Genomic DNA, 19,191 nt, shown 5'->3' on the forward strand with positions numbered 1-19,191 from the left:
AAGTTGTTTCAAGTTCTGGAATATTTGACTTTTGTTATCCAACAAGTACAAGTATACAAGTATTACCCCCTATATATTTACAAGTATTCTTATGGCATACATTCTTAATTAAGTCGTCTACTGTATTTTTGTTTATAAAAATGTCATCATAGTAATAAATAATAATGGTTAAGAATAACTGCTTTATCTAGTCTATTGTCGGGAAAGAACCTGTTTTAGATGTTTGTTTGCAAATATAATATCTTATTTATCTTTATTTTGTAACTTTATTTTTTTTTAAAGGAAAATCCACTTTCCTCGGTGGTCCAATGATGGACCGAGGTTACTGTAAGTATAGTTTAATAAAACTTGGGACTAAAGTAATTTTTACTGCAAGTACAATGTAGTTGCAAATAATATGTCTATCTCTATTTATTTACATGTTTTAATAAGCAAATGAAATGCAAAAATATATTTCATTTGTGATACTTTTTATTCTAATGAAAGATGATTTTTTTTTAAACTTATATTAGTTACGGTCACATTTTTTCTCATCAAATTAAAAGATGCAATGGTTTCGTTTGATATCTTAGTGGTGATAACGCAGCTAATTTATTTGATTTAAATTTACCTAGCAGTTTGTTGAGTACTTAGAAAAAAGGTTGGGTTCACTCTATTTGTTTTCTTTTTATTCTTGAAACCACTCCCTACAAGAGCTATTTCTATGAAATATTCTCAAATTGTGAAAAAGTGCTTCCCATTTCCACCCTTTTCCTTGAACTTGTATAATAACATTAAGTTTCGGTGTTTTTAGTTCTATTTTATGTATAAAAGTTTAAATTTTATTATAGTCATTATATATATATGTATATTGCCTTAGATAATAATATACTATTACATGAAATCAAGTTACACTAAGTAACAAGTAGGCTATCTTGGTTCGTTGATATTTGTCTTTAAGTACATGTATACTCAAGATAATTAAAATATTTGATTACGGAATTTTAAAACATTGAAGGACAGAGTCTTTCGGTTTATTACTGAACCATTCAAATACGTACATGTATATGATTCACTTCGTTCACTATCGCTCGGGCATAAACAATCATCTTCACCGCGGTTTACAATGTTTTCTCGGGGTACCTATCTTCTCTATCACCCTCTCAGATGTGTGTTATTTATATACGGTCTTCATCATATTTGCCTAATTCAGATATTTGATACTAATCCGTTTCTTCGAGATATGGTTATTATCTGTTATGAGTTAAATGTTATTGCCTTATATTTTCTAAAACACTTATATGTATAATATTAAACAGTAATTATATGTTGCAGGGGTAGAAAGGCGATGCAGATCTCATAACGGAGTGTGTATAGAGGTAGACGATCCTTGTGAAGGGAAATTTATCACAGGATATGGACTATGCCATGGTCGCTATATAAAGAAATGCTGTGCCTACTTTTAATAGGTTGTATATTAGCAACTAACTATTTGAAATTACACTGATTTATATGATTATCTTTAAATCTATTAAGTACAAATATGCTGGATTCGAACATGAATTGCTATATAAAGGAAAAATAAAGCACGGGATTTGAATTCTATTTGGAGTCCTTTAGTCTGAGTTACAAAACGAAAAACAACAAACAAAATAGTATGTACCACAATAAAATTTAGCAAGCGCATTTAATATCGGTTTTATAGTACATTTGTCAACATAGAAAATGTTTAATCTTTCTTTTTGTTATTTCAGGCTCTACATGTGATCTTTAAAATGAGAAAGAAGAAACATAACCTGATCGAAGTCTTCACAGTTAAATTGTACCACATTAAAATTTAGATCGCATTTAAAAATTAGCCTATGATTCTCTAAATAGTTGCCTAATCGATGTCAAAGCACTGTTTCTTCTGCTATTGTTTTTAGTTTACAAGAAAGTAATTAATATCATAGGCGACAATGGTAGTCTTTTTGATTTGTCCTGCGTTTTCCCTATCAAAAATCCATTGAAAAAAAAATTCGGAATCTGAAATATCAACACCTTTGGGTGTAATTGACACTGCAAAACACATTTGGTGCAGCAGCTTTTTTGATAGAAAAATGACATTTTTTATGGGTACTCAACAGTTCCAGAATTTTCGAAATAGTATAAATGAAGAACACCCCTAGCTAAATTTGGTACAGAAAATATTTCCCGTCACAGAGAGTTTTCTCTTAAATTCTCGCTATTTCTACAACATTAATGGCCAACACTTATTTCTTTCTCACTATTTCAATTTTGATTTCTAATTAATAGGGCAGCAGAAAATAATTTTTCTTCTAACTATTATCCAGGAGGCGCCAATCATCTTTATTTACTACTTTTAACCTTCATAGTGATGTTGAATCATTAATCTCTACTCTTGCTCGTAGAGCTAGGTTGAAAAAAAACTGAATAACCTCCTCCTCATAAGCTACAAAAGTCAAACGATCTAGCATGTAGTTCCTTTGACAAATTTTAAATCTGTCTCCTTAATTTTTTTGAAAAGTATCATCTAAAAGTTTATATATTTATTATGGTGTCTTTATACATGATCACTGTATATGATTCACAAGGGAACATTGAAGAAGCTATTATAAAAGTACGATACAGGTTTGCAAAAAAAAAATATACTTGACCGAGTGCGTCCTATTTAATTACTTAAAGGTACAGTAGCAAATATTTCATGAGTATTCTATAACAATTACAAAAGAATATAATGAATTATCTTACCATAGGAATCGTTTTTCAAAAAATCTTCAGTTTACTACTAACATGTAGCAGTAATATTGTATATGGAAAGAGATGATGCTACCTTGCATACATATATAAAGAAATGGTGTCAAAAAGTTAAAAAAAAGAAAATCGACTGCCCAAAAAAGAAATATATCTATAGCAAATAATTTGACTACTAAAATCTTAAATATTTTTTTTTTAAATACAGGAAAAATAAGCAAAAGAACAGAGTAAAATGGCCAAAATATTTAAGAATAAAAAAATGCCGATTACTTTTAAGACCTTTAATTATAAAGCATAGATCGGATTATTTCAATTTCAATAGCATTTTCTTTAAAGACATTCTATTTTGTAGTTTCGTAATTCAATTTCGATCTTATCAAAACGATAGAATAATGGGTTTTTGTTTATAAGAGATAAATTTAGTCCCGCGTCTTTCGCCATTTTTTATTAAAGCAACTCCCATTAAGTCTACAGAATATACGAAACATATTTATTCTGTTACAACAATATGTGCGTTATGTGACACCAACATGTGCGTTCTTTTACAACAACATGTGCGTTCTTTGACACCAACATGTGCGTTATTTTACAACAATATGTGCGTTCTGTTACACCAACATGTGCGTTCTTTTACAACAACATGGGCATTCTGTAACTCCGACATATGCGTTCTGTGAACAATATATATAGCAATTAATGACATTATACAAATGTATGTCACGCTTTTGGCAACTGTTTCCAGTGCATACTATGTAGCCTATCATTTTTTTAAATTTTACAAGGAGACACAAGCTTTCCGACGTTGACCTGTGATTGTAAAAAGTGTAGTTTTTTTCCACTATGGTTCAAATGGAACTGGGAATCAACAAAAAATACAATAAAAATCAGAATAAAAAAATAGTCAAATTTTTATTAACATGTAACTTAATATGTAAAAAAAAATATTTATTTTAACTCGATTGAAATATTAGAATAGCAACCGCTAAGTGGTTTGTACTGGATAAATGATTTTAAATGAAGTCAGAGAAGTCTTGACACAATGATTTACAATGTGGCTATGTCACAGTTGTTAGGAAAAAATGTTGTAATAAATGATGTTATATAAACCTAACTGATGTATATTAACTAAATTTTCTCTTTTAAATTAACTTATATTTTGGATTTTACCATTTTTCCAAATATCAAGCTATAAAAAGTCAAAATAACTAAAATTATTTCTTTTGTAATCCTGCAACAGTATCCTAAGACTTTTTCTATAGTTGAATATTTCACTATCTATCATAGTAACTGATCCTTCTAGTTGTTCCAAAAGTTTAACTGGCAGAAGACTGTACGACTCTAGAAATACTTCCTTTTTCTGACCTTTGACCTTAGACTTGGATTTTATCGCATTTGACGATTTCATAACAAGGTCTTTGTACACCGTAACATTAAAATCTTCCGGAAGTGAAATAAGAGGGAACTTATCATTTTTATCAATTACCCCTCTCATTTGAAATCCTCGCCAAGTTCTCAGACATGCTTCATAGAACGTTATACACTTTTCATTGTCATATCTCCGTTCGAACATAAACGTAATTCTAGAGATAACATCCGAAGATAAATGTTCTTTGTCCATTCGGAAATCGAAACCATCGATATGGAGTTCTTTCCTATTTATAAGCTGCTTGATAGTATGTTTAAAATCCTGCATTATCGTTTCAAGTTTCCATATGTAATCGTAATGGATCAGACAAGGTTTACAGTGTGTATGCATTGGCGTAAAGTGTGGTTCCTCCATGTTCTTTTCTCGAGTACTAACATGGACGACATACTGAATAAATTCTAAGAACGTAACATTGTGTCCACATGACTGTTCCTTCACTGACGAATTAGGTCTAAATTGTTTTATAATATACCCCCCTCTCTTTTTCCAAAATATTGGACTTGGCAAGAAAAACTTATCTATGTATCCAGATAAAAGTCTTTCGAAAGGATCTCGCACCATCATTATCCTTGTATAGTTATCTCCCTTGTGTTGCTGTTGATTTATGTCTTTGTTAGTCCTACCATACTCTGACTGTCGATTAAGTGTTGTATTCCTCGCAAGTGTATAATTTTGAAAATGTCTAAAGAAACTTGTCATGAATGATGAACCAACTTTTTCTATCCAACAGTATTTTACACGCAATATTTCGTCAATAAGAGGTTGGTGTACAAGCTTTCTGTTGGGATATAAATTGGGATGATATTTACAAAACTGTTTTAAATGGTTGATCCGTTTCTTTAGCGTAGAGTTGTATTGTTCATCGTCAAGGTTCTGAATAAAATAAAATCGAAATCAGGTTATTTATTTTACTATTCTTTAGAATAAAAAATTAAAAACTTAAGATAATTTGCAGTCGACATTCACAATCAGAAAATGGACGAACTATTAAACAAAGTATCTGAATAGTTAACAATATAATACAGTATCTTTTCCAAATATTCATTTTTATATTTGAACTATATTGTTCAATAAATTGGTATTTAGCCTAATGCCCAGTGACAAATATAAGAGAAGTCAATGATGACAATATTTATATTTCGTTCATCGGGATTGGCAAATGTATGTTATAACTTACTTTTCTGCTGTATCATGAATTTCTATTTCAACGCATCCATTACTTATTCTTTATTTGCTGTTATTTTTTGGTTGACAATATATGTAGTCTTAGATGCAAGATTTTTGTATTAGTTGTTATTGACTTTGAACTACATGTAGCTGTCAGTATAACTGCGAGTCTCAGATCTGTACTTCGCATCTGTTTGTTGTTGGTTGTAAAAGTACCTGTTCACGTCCACTCTGTGTTTTTGTTAAATGTATTTCTATTTATGTTCGTTTGAAAACTTAACTTTTCGACTGATTTTATAGTTTGTTCTTATGTTTCTTCAGTGCATGGTTATACTGTAAAACATTTGTCGAGGTTTGGAGAAGGGTTGGGCACCCTCTAACATGTTTAACCCGTTACCTTCTGTATGTGCCTGTAACAAGTCAGGAGACTATAATTCCATGTTAGCCGTTTATTGCTGTACTAAATAATTTGTTTTCTTTTATTTTTTTTTTAGATAAATTAAGCCGTTGGTTTTCTCGTTTGAATTGTTTAATATTTGACATTTCAAGGCCTTTTATAGCTGACTATGTGGTATGGGTTTTGCTCTTTGTTTAAGGGCGTAAAGTGACCTATAGTTGTTAATTTGTGTTTCATCTTGTTTTCTTGAGGAGAGTAGTCTAATTGGCAATCTTACCACGCATATTTTTTTTTAAATATATCGAGTGATACAAGGCTACTTTTTTATTGTCTCTCCTATGGTTAGTAAATATTAAGTTACATAAAGTCGCAGTATGTGTTTTTTTTTGTTTCTGTGGCTATTTATATTTTGTATATTGATCACAGTAAATAGGGTTACAAATGCCTTCGTATACCAAATGCTAGCTTTCGTCGATAATTTGAAAAATAAAATATGTCCACGGTAACCAATTTTAAATTTTGACATACTCGCTGTGATCTATAAAGACTCAAAAACTGGACCGACTGTAATAATTTTTACCTCATCCAACAGTGTTGCTGCATTAGAACCATTCGGTAACAGAAGTATTGGTTTTCCTGAAGTAAAAAAAGTTAAATTTGTCGTTGTGCATTAAAGTAAAAAAATATATTACAAAAACTTATTTGCATTGTGGAATAGGGTTTTCAAATGATTATTTTTTTAAGTTTCAGTAATCTGTCTTTTAGTATAATTAGTTCTTTAAATCTTCACTAACATTTTTCATAACCTTATTAACTAAGTTCAGTAACATCTGTGGTTGTTTGTTTGTTTTTGTCTTTATACAACGTATATTTTAGCCAAAAAAAAGTCTTATACGACATTTTGGAAGCCCAGCGACGAAGTGGTCAATCGTTTCTTTGAATGCTTATGACGTCTATTACTAAATCAGTTGGTGGTGTTTTGAATGATAGTTTTATAATCGATGGTTGCTTACATCCACACCCTTTGACATCTAAAGGACGCTGTCTTGTTAGCAATCATAACTCATTTCTTTATGCTTATTATGCGTGAAAGTGTAGAGTAGTGTGAGGATTGGAGCTGGAACGGACGGGGAGTTTGAAAATATTGCTTTGATCATTTAAACTAGGCGACATTACATGTTATCCTGTTTCAAAGCGGGAAATAACATTCTTACCCTGCCATCTTGTGAATTTATCTTGCCCTAGACAAAATAGTACTTTGCAGATTTCGTTTACATGACTTAGGGATGTACTTTAACTTGATTGTAATCTTAAAGATCTTGAATTTAGCATTGAAACTATAAGTCAGAAGAGAGTTACTAGTAATTAAGGAACAAGATAAGCTAGAAATATTGAGAGGTTATGTGGCTTCTTTTCCAAGATATTCTTTTTTTTTTAATGACAGGAAAAGGCTGACTCGGACTTATACGTCATATTTGCATTGGTATTATTTTGGTCTCAATTTGAATTTGAAAGAAATGTAATCTCAAATCTGCTTAAATTTTGGTAAATGACTTTTCATGATCTATTTAAGTCTTAGTTATTTGAAAGAAAAATGGGTGTTACAGGGCAAAATATTTTAGCCTGTATCGAAGGGAAAAAAGCAGAGTCCGAACATCTGACAAAAAATCCTACACGTAAACCTGAACTTAGTACATCCTCAAGGTAGTATGTGTTGTCTTTCGCCATCTTGGATTGTAAATAAGAGAGAACCTTAGGTCCAGATTTTCAGTCAAATTTGCAAAATAGTATAGGGAGTGCAAACAACTATAATGTGAATTATCATATAAAAGAATAAATTTTTAAGATTTTAATTTATGAATAATGATATTTTCAAAAGTATCATTTTATATTTTACTTGATTTTTTTGTTTTGTTTCTGTTTGTAAATAAGCATTTTAAGGGGAGGTAACTCTGAAATAGTGCATTTTCTGATGGAAGCTACATGAAATTTTCCTATTTTGTATCTTATCCGGAAAAAAAGAACGGTGACCATATCTTTTCTTTTACAATTCCATCATTTAGTTTAGCTTCTAATTGCATAATGATTATTTTCCTATATAATCCAAACAAAATGTGTCATTTTGTCACAACCTGTAGCTATAGAAAATGTATTATATTTTTGAACATATCACAATATATATACTACGTTTTGGCAAAGTATGATAAAATTCTATAATTTTTATTTGATATCCCCATACCACCTAAAGCAAAACTTAAGATATCTTTCTAATTACATGTGATTGAAAAGTAATGTGTATGTAAAATTTTGAAAATGTTTACGCATGTTTAAATATAAAATTCGAAAAGAAATTGTCAAGCAATTTAAAGTCTAGTATTTGACTCGAAAATTTTACCCTGAACATTTGAATTAGTATTAATTTATATAATTAATTGTATATCCAAATTCTTTTGAAAAATATGCGTTTATTGTTCCAAAAAATATTTACCTTGGAATTCATTTCTATACAGAATAAATGAACAAAAAATGAAGCAGGCGATTGCTATTCCAATTATTTTTTCCTTCATTCGGTTGATACAACCGGCGCACATTTTATTGTGAAGAAAACATTTATAACCTTTAAGTTAAATAGTTGAGGGACATCCAATTAATATAAATAAAGATAAGATCTGATATTAAGTATTTAATATCCAACACCTATCATTTTATTAGTATCGTAATGTTTTATGACCCAGGCCTTTCAAGGATCATTTAATAATGATATACATGTTTGGACCTTATTTCCACTGTGTCTAAACGACCCCAACAAAAAATGTTTTGACTCGATAGTATCTAATTTCAAGTACGGTGACGGACTAACAAATATTTATTCTTAAGAAAAGGGCCCATAAAGAGCATATAAATCAACACATATGACAAAGTTCATACAAAATTCACACATAAAAAAAGCACATGCACTCTAACATGTATACCGATTATATTAATGATTAGATATGATTTAGAACAAATATGGAAATATGATTATAAAAAATATGTATATGATAAGAGGAAGCCAATACAAAGAGGAATAACTCTATTAATTTATCCGAAGTTAACTGTAAGTTATCCTTTTTTCCCTGTCTGATCTGGATTTGTTTTTATAAAGGTATATATTAAAATCTGTTTTAAAAACTGAAATTCAATCTTCATTTGTCATTATACAAATACAGAGACTTAGATAAAAGTTAGTATTTCTGATTGCATATTTGTTAAAATCCAAGTATACGTACGTACATTGACCTATAATGATTAACTTTTATAAATTGTTATTTGGATGAAGAGTTGTCTCATTGGCAATCATACATTTGTACCACATCTCCCTATATCTAAATTAGTTTATTAAATTGAAGAATATAATACAGATATAACTACTTTCGTTTGTGAGATGCATTATTTTCAATTAACGTTATATATTTATGATCATTAATTGAGAAATTGGTAAAATTGCAAAACAATAGGAAAAAGGTGTACCTTTTCACGTATGAGTTATTTTTTTTTTTTATTATATATATATATATATATACCACACAATGCATAAGAAACACATACGAAAAAAAATCATTATATTCACGGAACTGCTGCCTAATATTTTACATATACATGTACATGTATATATATGTACCGGACGTAAGGGAATAATATGATCACGTTTTTTTGTTCGATTTTTTTCTGAAAATTGACATGTACATTGTAACGCTTACATTCATATTGAAGGAATAAAATACTTACTAAAATATTTGGCACGCGTTTATGTTTTTCTTTCTTTCTTCTAAATGTGCAGTCTGATTCCAAATGCAACAACTATCCCTCAGAGTTAAAATGACGAAAATAAAAGCTCATACTTGTCACGGTTAGGCCTTCAAGAATCAGGGGGAAATATCGTAAAAGTGGGCTTTAAAAGGCGCCAACATAAAAATATTGTCAACAATTCACACGAGAAAATTAGTAGTTATCTTATTGTATTTTTTACGATGTGTGAGATTTTTCTTTTGGTATATATGCGTGCTCTATGCTGCACATGCTTGTCAATTCAATATGTGCGTGCTTATTGATTTATTATAAGGTGTGCGTGCTTGTAACTTAGATATATGCCATTCGTAGTAATTTATCGTTGGATATGTAGAAAAATCCGTCCGTTCGGAACAAATCTTAACATTAGTAGCTTTATGCATACGGGCCTAAAATATATGAGTGCTTGGTCGTTTACTGTTTAAAATCTTTCTGTTCTCTATTTGTAATTCATTGTAAATCTTTCAGCTCATTTAGGAATGTCGCATTTAATATTTCTATGAAAAGTTTACTATTAGTTATTTTGATAAACATTGTTATTTATAATGAAAAATAATCATTTTTTTTTTCATTTTCGCTTTAATGCTAAAAGAAGAAAGGGGCTTTGGCTAGTTACAATGTATCAAAGTGTTAAATCACTATTTATTCCACGCTTACCAATACATTTAAATGTTAGACTGACCTGAGATTACTGTTATAGTAATCACAGGACTGACTGAATTTTATTTTAATAATGAACTGATGTTTATATACAACTTTGGATATTTGCATAGAAATCAATGCAATTCAACATAGTTACGTTTATTAATAAATATTTCAAACTTTAAATTTTTAAATGTTAGCATAGACTGAGTTCCCCGTTTGTTTATACCTTATGCAATCTATAAACAGACTCCTTAAGTACATAAAATATGGGAATTATTTAAATATGATAAATAATTGAAATAAAAAAGTAACCTTGCTAATAAATGCATTTTATGTTGTTTATATTGCAAACCAAATAGTATGAATGTACTTGACCTTACATCAGATAAAATACTATAACATTACATATTATATTTAGACATTAAATAGTTAAATTCAAGCAGAGGATGCTAATGTAAACTTGATCAAATCAAAATAATGATATCTTTGAGGATTAAAATTCAAATAAATATGCAGCGGCGTCACCAACCCCAAACTATCCGCCATTATATTCTGTCGATCTCTGATTGTGTCATCGAAAGTGTCGTAAAATTTGTCTTAAGATATATCTTACTAGGATAAATTAAAGGAAATTCTTAGGACTGTCTTATGATAAATATGAGACTACCTCGAAGGTATCCTAAACTAATCTTAACAAAGATGTCCTATCGTATTTCTCATTGCCGTAAAATAATGAAATAATTTTAACAATACTATACAAAAATAGTAGAATTTCTGCATGCTACATTAGGTTTTACACACATCATCTTTAAACTTTAGTCTTATATTCAAAATATAATTTTAAACTATTTTTAATCAAGTAAAGAACGAAAATTTATAAGAAAATATAATTTAAAATAAATACAATTTATACCGTTAAATTATGTACAAATTCAGATACAGTTAAATATATGCATGATATGTGTACGAAATATAATTATGTTTAGTTATAAACAAGTGTGGATAGTATATTTGGGTGTTTTCTGACAAAAAAGTCCTCTGGTTTTTCCCCATAGGGATCTTTGTTGTGCACAGTTACAGCTAAAACTGTACCAAATTTTTAAAATAGCAGCGTCTTTATTTTAATATTAAGTTTACAGTTCAAGACGGTCATGGAGGGACACTACTTTAAATCAGTGCCGACAGTTTTTAGATTTTATTTAGCTAAACATTGCTTTTAATATCAAATCTACATTTTGTACATATTGGCCAACGTACTATGAGTGCTTGATGTATATGCTATAAAATTGAGAATGGAAATGGGGAATGTGTCAAAGAGACAACAACTCGATCAAAGAGAAGACAATAGCCCAAGGCCACCAATGGGTCTTCAATGCAACGAGAAACCGCCGCACCCGGAAGTGCGCTTCAGCTGGCCCCTAAACAAAAATGTATACTAGGTCATGGATATGAACATTCCTGTAAATAAATTTTGTTCACGTGCAAAGTTACATTGGAGGATTTCCTTTCAACATTTTAACTTTGAAATACATTTGTAAATTCTTCTTGAAAACACTAACGTTTATAATAAACTGGAAATGTGTCTATCGGACATAGATGATGCCCCCGCTTCCATATCATATCAATTGGTTGAGGCAAACTAATTAAAAAGTTAAAGAACAGAAACGAAAAATTCAGATTATTTTTTCATTTGTTAAGGGGCATAACTCTAGAACAGTTAAAGTGAATCCACCAAAATTCAAACTTGATCTGTTTTTTTTTTTGTGGTAACAAGCAATGTTAATAAGTTTCACAAAATTTAGTTATGACAAACTGAAGTTAGAGAACAGAAACCAACTATGGGACGGACGTATATACGTTCAGACAAGGGTATTTACGGCGAGACCATACAAAATTAATGATCCGTATGTCTACCTAAGTGTGCTCCAACGCTGGAGAGATTTACGCAAAGAAGCGAATGGTTGAAAGGAGTTGCAAATGATTTAGTAGTCAGAAAACCTGGTTGCTATATTTTTACAAACAATTTGAATTAAAAAAGACTTTTACTTTGTCTAATTTAATTTATGAGTGTGTTTCTGTACTTGTAGATATTAGCTCTGCAAGCTTTGCTTTTGAACCTGAACAAATGGCTAGCAGTCGAAATCAATCTCCAGTTGTAAGCGCAACTCTTTCATCACCATCTTCATTCAAGTTACCCACTGACGGTATCATAGTGCAGATAGAAAGGGGAAGGCTCGCTGTGGAAAGGGAGCGGCTGTAGGTAACAACAGAGAGGAGGGACATAGAAAAAACAACGTTTAGATATTGACCCTCACAGGTTTTTTTTTCGACCAGCAGAAGCACCAACTTTACATGACACAGATTAAGATCACCATCAGTCAGATGGGAATACACGTGCATGCGCAGCCATGATACAATGCCCATCAAATTGTATGTACTGCATTTAAGGCTAAGATATCAAAGCATTTCTCTAAATTTTTGCCTAAATAAGACACGTAGTGAATGATAGTGAGTGCACCTACGGTTCTCCTCCTGAAGATATCATCCATTACTTTCTACAATGCCAACTATAAATAATGACTGAAAATGATCTCTGATTAATGATCTTATTGATATGAATTAGAGCTGAGCTTCAAATCACTGCATGGACTCGCGTCTGTTTGTTTTAAATGCGAATACTAATTTAACACTGTTACATCAAAATCCATAAATCGTCATCTAATCTCTTGATTTTGTTCCGGTATAAAGTATGACTAACGATATAAGATAACTATACAGATATTTGCATGAAAGGATTCTCCTTTGTATTGAACATCGAACTAATTGTACCATGTTGCACAACCTGTAGCTTGAACAATAGCTTCGAAAGAAAATACTTTGTATTCTATTTTAGATAAAGCATTATATAGACTAAATTTTGCCAAAATATTTAAAACATGGTATCGTTTTTAATTTAGACCCTCATCCAGCGTAAGTAATTTTCTCTGAGTCAATACGTATTTTCGACAATCATCAAAATTCCAACAGTTTATCTGCACAGGAATGAAATTCGGAACACTTGTATTTAGGGAAAAAAAACAATTCTGTCAACGGACAATGGACATACAAAATAAAAAACGATATAATAGTGAAACGCTCTAAATAAAATATATACATTGATACTTTAATAATTATTTATTCAAAAAATGTAGCAAAAACAATTGCAACTGCAAATAATGTTTCGTTTGAGTAATGCACACTTGCATAAGTATCCATATCCTGATTCCAAACTGAACGGCTTCCAATGCTCACACATTGTTTATTCTTCTGTCCTATTGTTACCATGGTGACGAATTTGTAACGTGGGAATTTCATAGCTTTGACAACATCTTTTAGTTCTTCACTAAGTTCCATAGAAAGATGTTTACATTCTTCAGAATCATACATACAAAATTCTAAATTATCTTTAAGAAATCCGTAAATGATCGGTTCTATATCTTCCGGCTTAAATTTTCGTACTTTATGTTCAATTGTTTCATTTCCGGTATAGTCTAATCGGAGCTGTCGATTGATTTGCACCTTTCGAACTTGTTTGGCAATTTTGCGCATGTTCATAAATTTGAAGAAATTTCCATCAGGTTGCTCATTCAATGGCGGCTTTCTGGTTCCCTCTGACGGTGTTGGAGTTCGCCTCATGTGGACCAACCCTATTTCCGGTTTGAATTTTTCTGGCGTTTTCTGTCGAAGATCGTGATTCTGTTGTTTGGTTTGTATAGACTCATTTTCCTTTGTGAACTCCGAAGGTTTAGATTTAGTAATGACATGATCTTGATCTGTCGAGGAATGGGAAATTTCTGTCTTAAAGAAAGTGTCATTGTCATGTTTATTTACTGGTAACGCCATGTTTGCAGCTTATCTGAAATTAAAAAAAAAGTGTTTGTTTATTTTACTTGTTTAAAATAGAGACATAATGTACCGAAAGTAGAACCCTAACTCAGGATTCAAAACAAAATCAACAAAGTAAAAAAAAAGTTTTTCATTTATTTTTTTGTTATTTGTTTTTTTTTATGACTTAGTTTTGTTTACTTTTATTTCAGACATGTAAAAAGAAAATATTTGTTTTCAAAAAAATGTCTTTAAATAAACGATAATTTATACTTTTGGTGATTCCTGTAGGCTTGCTAGCCAATTTTGTTTGAATTGATCTATTATGTTCTGTTTTATGGTTACATGTAGCCATGGTCTATTTACAAAAAAGATATTGTCCCATACATATAAAAAGCCACACGTGTCTAAAATTGATTTGACTTGTTTTAACCATCAAATATTTGTACCATATTTGAAAGGTGCTAAGTTATACAAAAAAAAAGGCATTTTGTCAGGTTTTCCAGTTACCAACTTGAATCAATAATTAATCATTCGTAACCTGAATGAAATAGCTAATGAATAACTTCCAAATTCCCCTTTCATCCTATCGAAGGTCGGTGGTTTTCTCCGACTTCCTTCAACAATAAAAACTGGCATCCACGGATTAGCCTAAACGTGGTACTTAAAAGTGGCGTTAAAACACCATAAATCAAAATCAAATCTTAATTCACCATAGATCATAAAAACAGGAGTAGACATTTTTTACTCCAAGTAATATTTTACAAAAAAATTTAAAAAAAAAGTAAGAAGAACCCTCTTAGTTATTGAATTATTTCCAAAACCCCAAACTTCACACCCATACAGAAATATAAAATAAAAGGTAACTATACACTAAAAACCGAAGATCTGGTGATTTCTAAAATCAACGTCGATACTTTCAAAATTTTTAATTAGTTTCAGGTCAACTTGCAGATCTAACATATTGTTCACGTCCTAAATATGCTTGAAATATTTGTCACTGGAAGTTATGATAACAACAAAAAATCATGTTTGGTTCTCTGTACAGTCCGTGTTTAGCAATTAAGAATGGAAATAGGGAATGTGACAAAGTGACAAAAGAGCAACAGGCCATCACTGGGTTTCAACACAGGCATAATATCTTTGATTAGAAATCATTTAGGTTGACTGAAAACAATTATTGAAATGAGACGCATTTTAAATGTTTGTAGAACAATATTTAAAAAATGAAAGGAAATATACAATTTATTTTGGTTTTAACTAGCCCCTATAGATAAGAATATCCCCTTAAAAAGATATTAAGTAGAATGATATTAAGTAAAATAATGTTTTAAATAAAAATAAATTCATACCTTTTCAGTCTTTAACAGCTTTCTTCGGTTGTCAAAACAAGTATAGTAACTGTTCTACAAAGTCATTAGGCGAATGTTGAAAGTAAAAAGACATAACAACCAGTTCAGGTTTATATTCTTAAGTTTGCTTTGAATTTTCTCTTTTTCACAAAAATTTAAAAGAACGGAAGACCGTTATTTACATTTAAAACTGTAGGGTACATTTATATTGACATAAGAATTACAATTTATTTGGATGAAATATTTACAATTTGTTTATAGATATATTCGTAAAAACATTTAATGTTGATTTATCATATATATCACATATTTAAAATAATTAAATCTTTGAAACGAAACTGATTTAAATTTACAGGGGCATTTTAACAATGTCACAGGTTGATTTACTGTATTTTAAATTTCATATTTGCACAGTAACCCAACAGTTATATGTAGCACTACCCAAGAAAGGTAGGTTACTACATGTATCAACCCGTTTAACCTGTTGTAAATAAATACGAGATAGAATAAAGGCCTAAATTGAAATCAATTATTACTTACAATTACTATCTTTTATCAAGAGAGTTGCTTGCAAAGTAGTTTGCTGGTTTGAAAAAAATCAACTCTTAACTAAAAAGCAAGAAAAATACTTTTTTCATCGCTGGGATAGTTTTGGCACTTTATATTTATTTCATGATTGAAATACTTGAAATCTTTTAAAGTGTTCTTGTAATGATGTGTATGCATGTACTATCAAAACTCGTAGGATTTAAGTCTTTCTGATTTAAATTTTCAAACGCTATGCAATATGGCAATAACAAAACAAACCATTCAATAGCGAAACATTACAGTAACTATACTGACTTCGTAATTCTCTAAATTTTTTCAGGTAACCACATACCAGCGTCCCTAGATTTTGTTTTATTATTTTGAAAGTCACCATTCTAACGAAATCACCTGTATTTTAATGGAATAATTGTCTTGTATGTAACTCGTTTTATTTTATGGAGATGGGGGCTTATTTTTTAAAATGCCATGTGTCATTAATTTAACTCTGTAGATCCACAAGTATAGAAAAGTTACGATGCCGGTACATCTGCCATCTAATTGGATGTAAAACCCGCTCTAAGAAGGGTTTCCGTTCCATTGTGCGGGTATATAACGTGTTGGCGGAATAAGAACTTGAAATCATATGTTCATAGTTAGAACATTACAACGCTCCCCTCAAATTAAAAACCTCGGGTACACCTTTTTAGGGGATAATATGCCAGTCGATAGGAGAAAAACTGATGATCCTCATTCGTCAAGTTCAGTCAAAATTTCCATCTTTCGTTTCTGAAAATAAATGTCGAAGACTTCTTGTTTATTTGTTCTCGTCCTGAATATACATACATATATCATTGTGATAACTAAACGAGTAATATATTTGTTTCTTAATTAATTGAAATCTATTGAATTTAATTTTTCACGTTATATAGTATAATAATATCATGCAGTTATGAATTAAATTTGACACTCAACACGCAAGAAAGCATTTCAGTTTGCATTCATTTTTCAAAATTAGTTAAATATCTCACGCTTTCCGTTTTTCTTATTAAGTAATTTTTTTTTTATTCATTTTAATTCAACGGTCCAGACTTGAAATATCGTTGAACTAGTAATCAAACAAAATTAATTTTATAATATTAAACATTTATATTGTAATTATTATTGCCAATTTATATATTCATCACGATTAAAAGGGGAGATTATATGACAACTAGTAATTAATGTATGTTATTTCACCCCGTCGTTTTGAAGGACCCCTTCACCCCGCCCGATTTATATCATTATTACGAGACCATCACGAACATAGCAACCAAATTCTTTAAACTTGACAAAATAAATATAAATATCCAAAAATTGGCTCTTTTCGTAGATTAAGATTGGAAACCAATAAATGATTTCCTTGAAAGACAAAGGGTGTCTTAGTTTGCCAGAATTCATGACCTAGATATGAAAAGATTAACATGTCGAATCATTTTTGACGAGCTATATGGCTTTTAACCCTGCGTCGAGGATGAGGCTTTCCTAATTATATGGGAAAAAATAAATATGGTCGGTCTTATGGAAAAAATCTATATGGTCGGTCTTATTCATTTTTTAAATTTAAATGTTAAACCTGAATATTTTCAAACAGTTGTCTGGATAGTTTGTTCGTTAAAGAGAATTCAAGTTATAAGAAATAAAGCAGTCTAATATGAGTTTTCCAAATATAACCTTGCGTATGATAGACAGTTTTTTTGTCAAATTTGATCGAATATATATCTACACGGTATTTTTTTTTAACAAGAACAAATTCTTTACCCATGAATCAAGTTTGTATAGGATGATTATGAGCGAGTATCCTATTACTCAAATGTGCTCATTTAAATCTGAGTAGTCCGTAGAACACTTCGTGCTCGAATGTCCTGAATATTCCCCTATTCGAAACAAGTATTTTATATAAATGAGTATGTTACAACAACAATTGCGTGAAAATAAATTCCAAGTAAACAGCACTGACCGATATAAGCTTGAATAATATTTCAAATTTGACAACGGTAGAGTAAATCTTATAGAGGTTGCGTATCTAAACATTCCAAATAAAAAGCAGTTTGATTATGATTTGAAAAAAATAATAATAGTACATGTCGACTATGGTTAAATAATTGAAAGAGACTGCGTACTGGTACATCCCTCCTAAATGAATAGAACCCTGCAACTTAAACTGGTATATCTATAAAAAAAATCCTTAAAAGAGCTCAGTACGGAAGCCTTTAAATTAGCTATTGGAAACAAGTGATTGTAGGAAAATGATTGACTCATTCTATGTTTTTTTATTCATTTATGCCCTCTGGGGTAATTGTTTTTAGCTTTCTTATTCAAAACCTTTCCCAAGCAAGTCTGTCGGCCCTTGACCAACCCTCGTTGTGGTCTATGATTGTGATGGTAAGGGTTTTTGTAGTCCGAGATTACTCTGACGTCCAACGGCTGTTTTAATTTGCCAGACAAGCTGGGGCCGACAAAACAGCCGTTGGACGTCAGAGTAATCTCGGACTAGGGTTTTTGATATCAGATGTCAGAAGAGCCACCAAGAAGTGTCCAAGTGATCATGTTGTTAAAGAGAACAAGCAGAAATTTAGCGATGTTGCTAGTTTTCTAAATGTAAAGGTAATTGTCCCTTCACATCATTCAGATCAATTTATAAATAGAAAGGGCTACCACTCCATTTATGTTCACATTACAGCAAATGCAGACTCACGGTTTATAATCACATAAAGTGACAGGATGTTCTGTGGATAGCTTATTTTCCGTCCTTAAACTTCTTCTAGTCTATGTACATGTATGCTTTTACACTATCACAATGTTATAAGAGAGGCTCTCAACTCTTTCTAGTGGAAAATGATAGTTTAGGGCATCACTTAAGTCATACGTCATACAAAATGTATGTTGGTTGTATGATTTTGTTTTACATAAAAGGAAAGTTGGCTTTCTTTTTTCGAGAAATTTCATCGAAATCCACTGCTTCAGCTGTCTATATACATCTTATCAATCATGATATGGTTCCTTTCCAGGGAACAAATGTGTATTTTCGAGATTAGGTACGAGTTTTTTGGTGTACTAAATATACCTTTTTTAGCTACAAAATTTTCATGACCTGCAAATTTGATCACTATCCTTATATGGGTCATTAAGTGTGTTCAACTTCTGTACATTTATTTACTGGTAATAATAAAACTATTCAGATAACACGTTTATTTCTTTTAATTGCATTC

General features: G+C 30.7%; 2 protein-coding genes and 1 long non-coding RNA gene across 3 annotated transcripts; 1 reads left to right on the forward strand and 2 right to left on the reverse strand.

The window, feature by feature from the left end:
* Positions 1-1,314: 1,314 nt before the first annotated feature.
* LOC139526108 (uncharacterized) lies at positions 1,315-1,834 on the forward strand. The gene is made up of 2 exons (XR_011665132.1): positions 1,315-1,448; positions 1,734-1,834. It is a non-coding gene; the product is annotated as an uncharacterized lncRNA (long non-coding RNA).
* A 1,747-nt stretch (positions 1,835-3,581) lies between these two features.
* LOC139526109 (carbohydrate sulfotransferase 9-like) lies at positions 3,582-8,313 on the reverse strand. Its single transcript, XM_071321254.1, has 3 exons — positions 8,215-8,313; positions 6,307-6,362; positions 3,582-5,035 (listed from the first exon to the last, which is right to left on the reverse strand). Exons 1-3 carry the CDS (start codon positions 8,291-8,293, stop codon positions 3,923-3,925), a joined length of 1,248 nt encoding a protein of 415 aa, XP_071177355.1. The 5' UTR covers positions 8,294-8,313; the 3' UTR covers positions 3,582-3,922.
* Positions 8,314-13,373: 5,060 nt separating this feature from the next.
* Positions 13,374-14,081, reverse strand: LOC139526439 (uncharacterized). The gene has a single exon (XM_071321587.1). The coding sequence runs from the start codon at positions 14,079-14,081 to the stop codon at positions 13,374-13,376; it is 708 nt and encodes a 235-aa protein (XP_071177688.1).
* Positions 14,082-19,191: the final 5,110 nt, after the last annotated feature.

The sequence above is a fragment of the Mytilus edulis genome, chromosome 6, assembly GCF_963676685.1.
Source record: "Mytilus edulis chromosome 6, xbMytEdul2.2, whole genome shotgun sequence".
Classification (NCBI taxonomy): Eukaryota; Metazoa; Mollusca; class Bivalvia; order Mytilida; family Mytilidae; genus Mytilus; species Mytilus edulis.